The sequence below is a fragment of the Austrofundulus limnaeus genome, unplaced genomic scaffold, assembly GCF_001266775.1.
Source record: "Austrofundulus limnaeus strain Quisiro unplaced genomic scaffold, Austrofundulus_limnaeus-1.0 Scaffold136, whole genome shotgun sequence".
NCBI lineage: Eukaryota > Metazoa > Chordata > Actinopteri > Cyprinodontiformes > Rivulidae > Austrofundulus > Austrofundulus limnaeus.
The window spans coordinates 347827-354945 of record NW_013952538.1 but is presented as its reverse complement, the minus strand read 5'-3'; the positions used below and the strand labels follow the sequence as shown (position 1 = coordinate 354945).

The window sequence follows — 7119 nt, the reverse complement described above, 5'->3', positions numbered from 1 at the left end:
CATTTATATCTAAATAATTGATGTAATTGATTTAATGGCACAATAATTTATTTGTCAAACTTCTTTTTGACCCTATAATTTATTTTAATACGCCAGTTATATATTTATACATTTATTTCCAATAATGATAGGTTTGGTCCTCCATACAAATACATGTTTATCAAATAAAGTCTAATGTTACAACTAATCATGGATGCCTTTAATTTGTGTCGGACATCTTGGATCTCTTGAAGTTAATCGGTTGTAGACGTGCGATCAATGTTGAAATCATGAAAACGTCTTTTTGTTTCCTCAGCCTCGGATCCTTACGTGATCATCCGCTGCGAAGGACAAAAAGTTCGTTCTGCCGTCCACAAAAGCACCTGCAGTCCCGCCTTTAACACAAAAGGACTCTTCTACAGGAAGAAGGCCAACCGACCAATCAGCATCGAGGTCCGTGTGAGTCTGAGTGCGTCTCTGCGTCATTGTTGATGTTAAACTCACCCTCTCTCTCTCTCTCACTGCGTTTCTCAGATCTACAACCACAACGTGCTCTCAGACTCCTTCCTGGGTCAGGTGACGCTGTCCGTGGAGCAGGGCAGAATCCAGAAGACGCTCCACCTGAAAGACAAGGGCAATCGCAGTGACAACGACCTCCCCGGTACCGTCACTCTGACCGTAGAGACCAGCTCGGTGCTGAGCAGCATCTGAGGCAGACGTCTGAGCTCGTTTACGTTTTATAAATGTTCCAGAACACCTGCGGTGGGTGTGTCTACATACTGAAAGTACTTCCTACTTTAACCACTGTTTACGAGGTTTTATCTCCAATCACAGCTGAAAGATTTTTGTTCCATTTTTTTCTGGTTTAGCTTTCTAAATCTTATATGTCTTGTTTCTCCCAATCAGTGATGGAGTAAATGTTTAATTTTGGATAGATGCACTAAGATATTTTACATTAAACTGACATTTTATATAGAATATAGAGAATTATTTCCTTTCTTAATCGTCTCCTTGCACTTTTTATTTTTTTTATTTTTTTTAGGACCAAATGCTTGTTCAAAGAAACTAAAGTCACTGGTTTGTTTTATTAACATCAGATGAAAAGTTATTAGCGTCACTGCATCTCTTTTTGCGACGGAGATGCAGTTTTTAGTGTTTTCGACGCCTCAGACGTTTGTTTTTACAACAGTATTTAAGGATTTTTAAAAAATGAGCAACAACCAGCAGTTCGAGCGGTTTGTTCTCAGAGGCGTCTTGTTGGTGGATTTGAGGACAATAAGGCTTCCCTAGGATTTACCAGACCTGAGAACAGAAATCTGAGGTTGATTGTTTTCAGATGAAACACTGAGCTTCATTTTTGCTGAGTCAGAACCAGCAGCTCCCTGCCTCGTGTCGAATGGTTCATATTTGCTGTTATGGTTTGTGTTTTTTACTCATCCTGTAACGCCCCTTAATGACCAAAGTTTACATTTTTCTGATTTAAGTTGTATGTGTCATGCCACAAATGAAAAAGCTGCTTCCTGAGAACAGAGGCGACTTGCTGAATCGGCGTATCAAAGCGGAATCTTGCTGGTTTCGTTTCTACCAAAGTCTTTTCTTTCAGCAGGTGGTTTTGTTTCCTTTGTAGTTCCAAACAGCTCATCGGCCCACCCTCTGAGGTTCTTATCAAATATAAACTGTATCTTTGGTGCCAAGTGTAATTATTTGCCACAGAAATGGCCTTAAGTTAAGGTGTTTTACTGATGCTGTGATGATTCCTGTGGACCACACCGGGCTCTGGACCACTTTTTATAAACGGGTTTTAGTCCACTTCCAGGTCTCGGATGAAGCGTGTGAAAGCAGAGCAGACCGACACTGTTGTTTTTTAACTTGTTTTACTTTTGCATGAATTCCAAGTCTTCCTCCTCCTTCTTGATGGGTAATTTATTCACTTGATGTAATTTAACTGCTCGATGGATCTTTGTTTTTTTTTATCCATCAGAGGAGGTTTTGAAGGTTTTTCATGTGAAAAATGATTTGGTGAATACTTAATGCCAAAAATAAAGTGTACTTCCTTACAAAATATCATAGTTTTCTTTTTTAATGAATTGCTTCACCAGTTGTTTAATAAAAATATGCAGTTTATAAGAGTATATACGACCACAGAATGCAAAGTCATGACTAAATTGCTAAGTTATCATTCTCAGATGCCATGTCATGACTGAAATGTTAAATCATTCTGAGATACTAAGTCATGACTGAAATGCTGAGTCATCATTCTGAGATACTAAGTCATGACTGAAATGCTGAGTCATCATTCTCAGATGCCATGTCATGACTGAAATGCTAAATCATCATTCTAATATGCTAAGTCATGAGTGAAATGCTAAGTCGTCATTCTGAGATACTAAGTCATGACTGAAATGCTGAGTCATCATTTTCAGATGCCATGTCATGACTGAAATGCTAAATCATTCTGAAATGCTAAGTCATGACTATGAAATGCTAAATCATCATTCTGAAATGCTAAGTCACAACTATAACATGCCAAGTCATCATTCTGAGATGCTAAGTCATGGCTGAGATGCTAGGTCAACTAAGAGATATGTAGTCATGATTCTGAGATGCTAGGTCAGAAATTTGATTTGCTGAGTCATATTTATGGGACGTCAAGTCAAAACTCAGGAATGCTAAATTACAATTTTAAAGTATCTGTAAATTCTAAATTATGCTTCACTCTAGGTGGCAGAAACCAGATGTACAACTATTTAATCTAAATACTTTATACAAAGTCAAATTATTTCCAGGACGTTAATGATTGTTCCACTGAAACATGCATCATACAAAGAACACGCCAACACTTTATCACAACCTGTTGGTAGATTTTGCTCCTAAAAACTCGTTTTTACTCTCAGCTTTGTTTAAAGAAACTTGGAAAAAGTCGGATCTGTTTAACATTTGAAAGGCAACCTTTTTACAAACCCCAAAACATGAAGTAAAGCTCCGTGAAATAAAATTTTAAAACCAAACATTTTGTTTATTACAGGCATCACGAGGGACCAGAGCCTCTTCCATTGAAATCACGACCAGACTAATAAAACCTAAACAGTGATTTGACTCCATGGAGAGAGAAGAAAATGAAAAAAAAGTGGCATCAAGTTGAAGAAAAATCCCAGACAGTAATGTCACGTTAATTTAAAAAAAAAATCTGTTCTATTACTCAGGATATGAAATGTTACAAAACCTGTAGAAGAGGCCGAGCAGCTCAGAGATTTTACACGTGAAGGGGCTTCAAACAAAAACTAAATCACATTAACGCATTTCCTGTACGGAGCTTATACCCAGTTTACCAAACCTAACGTGTTTTTTTCCACAGCGGGGGTCTCAAAACAAAACAAGCTGAAAGCAGATGGATCTTCACGCCTCCTCCTCACCTTCAGAATATAGAAAATATAACACTATATTTTACAAGAAGACTATCAGGACATCTATTATCTTACACGGAACAGGCAGAATATGTACAGCAAGCGTGGAACACAGAGCAACCTGAAAACGAACACTCTGGATCTTAACTTGATTTATGTTTTTTATTTGATTTAATTTAAACGAGTAAGAATTTAGTTTTTGATTCTGAGCAACTCCAATGTGTTGATAAATGTTGATTTGTTTAAATACACCAGACTTTAGGGATTAGTAAGTTCCTGAAGCTTCTAAAGTTTTTGTTTAAATGCTTCAAAAATGGGTTTAATGAGATAAAAACCTAAAAGTGTTCGCGCTGACGCCGACTTATCAAAACACTCGAGATCCTCTGGAGTCGGTTTTCTGTGGAAAAGTGAACTAATTTGTTCTTTGGTCCGCCTCAGTTTGGAGAAATAAAAGCTTAATTCTAAACGACTGGCTGACAGCTGGGCAGAGAACAAACTATCGATCAAGGTTTCAGCTCCACAGAGTGTAGCTCAAAGAACTGGAAGCACCGGTAGTTATGATCTAGACCAGAACAGAGAGAATGAGCATTAATATCTGGGAGAAAAAAAAACCATCCCCTTCATGTCAGCTGCAGAAATTTTTTTTAAATCATATCAATTTGGACCCAAACTGTCAAAGTAGCACAAAAAAATGACTGATTTTGCAATCCCTAAACCCTCGTCTCATTTCCTGGTTTTCTTTTTCCCCGTTCAAACTGGAAACAAAACTAAACACAACACCCCCTGCACACACAATTCCTTTTAAAACCGAGAAAGAACCCACAATGAAGACATGAATTTCACATTATTTTATTAACTGTTTAACCTCTGAGCCGTCCCGCTGCCCGTCACAGTTTATTTATAGAAAACTGTAGCAGCTAGCTGTAGCACTTCCAGCAGGAGTAAATCAAATAATATGAAAAATATAAAGGTTTAAAAAATAAAATGGTGTTCACTTTGTTTTTTGTGAGAATGAAGTTGTTTTAGGACGGCGGGGACTAGCCGTGAGCCCGGGTGTTAAACTGAATTTCTCCAAACTGAGGTCGTTCAAAGAGCTATCTGCAACAGGTAAGATATTAACTTCCACAGAACGCTGCTTCGGAACGCTCTGAACTATCCCTGTAAGGGTTATAAGCATGACGACGCTCGTTACAAACTAACTCTATGACGAGACGTTTTGGTCCGAGTGGTCCGTTGGGTCCGGCGGCCGAGCGTGGGGATGGATGGCGTGATGGTGAACGGCACTCTACCACGGTACAACAGTGAGAAACATGAGGGGGCTTTAAGAGGGGGTCTGTGGGTGATGAGGAACTGAGGCGAGCGCAGCCATCATGACCGAGGGCTGTTTTGGACCGAGTCTGCTGAGCCTGACTGGCCCTCCTCCTCCTCCTCCTCTTCGTCCTCATGAAGGGGGCCATTGTGCCTTTCCTGCCTGCCTGAGGTGACACTGTCCCTGGACGCAGCTGGACCTCCAGTCCCAGGCTTCTCTGGGCCTCTGGAGGCCTGATGTCTGTTCGACGGGGACAGGCTCCGGCCCCTCCCCTTTTCCCGAGCGTCACTGTTTCTCCTGTCAGCCCTCCTCTCCGCCGCCGAGGACTTTTTACTTCCCGCCTTCTGTCCGTCGTCCTCTTCATCGTCGGAGTCGATGCGGTTGAGTCTTTTGCGGATCGGACGATCCTCCTCCGACGAAGATTCAGAGTCCTCGCTTTCGTCCTCCTCGTCCGTCGAAGGCCGTCGTTTCTTCAGCATCTGAGCGAGCCGCCTGCGCCGCTGCTGCGACAGGATCTCCCTCCTCTTCCCCCGGCCCATCTTCTCCAGATCCTCCTCCTTCTCCTCGCGGGATAACCTCCTCCGTCTGTCGTCGTCCTTCTCCAGCTGCCTCCTCTTCTCTCTCCTCCCTCCTTCCCCTGCGTCCTTCTCCTCCTCGTGTCCTCTGCGCCTCTCTCGCCTCCTCCTGCCCCGGAGGTCCTCCTGCTCCTCTCGTCTTCTCTTTTTCACTCTCCTCTGGTCATCTTCCTCCTCGTCCTCGTAAGCGTCCTCCTCGTCGGAGTCTTTGGACGAATGTGACTCTGAAGGGAAGAAGGTGGAGACGTGAACAAAGAAACCAAACCCTTGTTTGTAACGAGAACCTTTGAATAAAGAGGAACTGACCGTCGCTGAAGTCGCTCGACAGGCGCTCTTTACGCGGTCTGCCCCGGCGTTTCACGCTGACCTGCTCAGCGGAGGGCCTGGAGTTGTCTGACGACTCCGAGGTCTCCCTGTAGTTGACCTGCTGTCGCTGGCCCCGCCTCAGACCCCGCCTCTTCCTGTCCGCGTCGCTGTCGGTCATGTCGCTGAACTGATCCGAGTCTGACGGGATCAGAGAACTAACATTTGGTGTTTGCTGCACTTTTATGAGATATTTTGCTAACAGACCAACACAAAAACCTTATTTCCCTCCTGCCGGCGCAAACCCACCCATCTCTACGTCGGTGTCTTCCTCCTCTTCCTCGCTGGAGCGTCTCCGCCGCCGCTTCCTGCCCTGCCGTTGGGTCTTCTTTGGTTTATATTTCGGCGCTCCTCTCGGCCCCCGTTTGGGGCGGGTCCCTCGGTGCCAGCTGCCCCCGTCGCTGCCGGCGTCCTCGTCTTCCTCCTCCCCGTCATCGTCTGCCCCGGATGCACCGAACTCCTCATCCTCGGAGCTGTGAGAGGAAGAGGAGTGAGACGAGCCCAGAGGCCGGTGAACGGGGGGGAGGTCTGATCCTGACCTGTTGCTGAGCTGAAACTCGTCCTCGCTCTCCACCGCCGTGCTGTCGCTCTCCAGGTCGTTCAGGCGCCGCTTCTTCCTGCTCCTGGCCGATCGAGTCTGATTTCTGATTGGACGCTGGCTGACCTTCCCGTCCTCTGGGAGGGCGGGGGTGACTTCTTTGCCCCTCTCTGCTCCTCCTGGATCAGAGGGAAAATTAAAAACATTGATATTAACTCCTCCTGCTGGACGAACACAGGATTGTTTTCTTGTTTTACTTTGTTCTCTGGTTTTGTGATAAATCTGCAGAATTTTTAGCCATTTCAACATCAAAACTTCCAGCTCATTCTAAGACGGGTACTCTGAATTTTAGTATTTGGAAATTTGCTTTCTAATTACTTATCTTTATAAATATTTTCCCTTTAGAAAAAGATGCTTTCAAAAACTGTTCTCTGAAAACTGCTTCAGCTGCTGTTTGTTTTTTACTTTGGGTTTTAGCTACTGTTGTTTTTTTTTATCTTTTAGCAACACTTATTATTTTTTGCTTTTACTTAGCTTTGCTACTTTTTAGCTTTAATCAAACGTTTTGCTACATTTAGCCTTTACTTACCATTTTGCTCATTTTAGCTTTCAGGTATTCTAACGTCCACAGGTTGGTTTGTTTTAGGTGTAAGCCACAATTTTGCTACAATTAGTTTTCAGCAACAGTTTTGCTAAATTTAACTTTTTTTTTACAGCTTTGAGAAATTTTTAGTTACGTTTTGCAAATTTTAGCTTTTAGCTACGATTTTGCTATTTCTTTCTATTTTTAAATACTATTTTACCACTACAGCTTTGCTAAATGTAGCTTTAAAGGCCCTGTCACACTATAACATTTTAGACAACTTATGAAAATTGTAAAGCTATCATTGTTGAAGTGTGTACGTACTGTAATGCTAACAATGCTATCAAACATAAAACTATATATATATA

The 7119-nt window shown here is 42.7% G+C and overlaps 2 protein-coding genes across 2 annotated transcripts in view; one reads left to right on the top strand and one right to left on the bottom strand.

The window, feature by feature from the left end:
• Positions 1-295: 295 nt before the first annotated feature.
• capn5a (calpain 5a) lies at positions 296-2041 on the top strand (the record flags this gene model as incomplete). The annotated part of the gene is given in 2 exon segments (XM_014015931.1): positions 296-432; positions 514-2041. Coding segments are annotated over 2 exon segments (314 nt in total), but the record flags the coding sequence as incomplete, so codon positions are not given.
• A 684-nt stretch (positions 2042-2725) lies between these two features.
• rsf1a (remodeling and spacing factor 1a) overlaps positions 2726-7119 on the bottom strand; it is a 13766-nt gene continuing 9372 nt past the window's right edge. The window contains exons 15-18 of the mRNA XM_014015897.1: positions 6170-6347; positions 5880-6103; positions 5574-5771; positions 2726-5491 (exon numbers count right to left, since the gene is read on the bottom strand). Coding sequence (XP_013871351.1) covers positions 4752-5491; positions 5574-5771; positions 5880-6103; positions 6170-6347 — 1340 coding nt within the window. The 3' untranslated portion in view covers positions 2726-4751. The remainder of the gene's footprint in view (positions 5492-5573; positions 5772-5879; positions 6104-6169; positions 6348-7119) is intronic.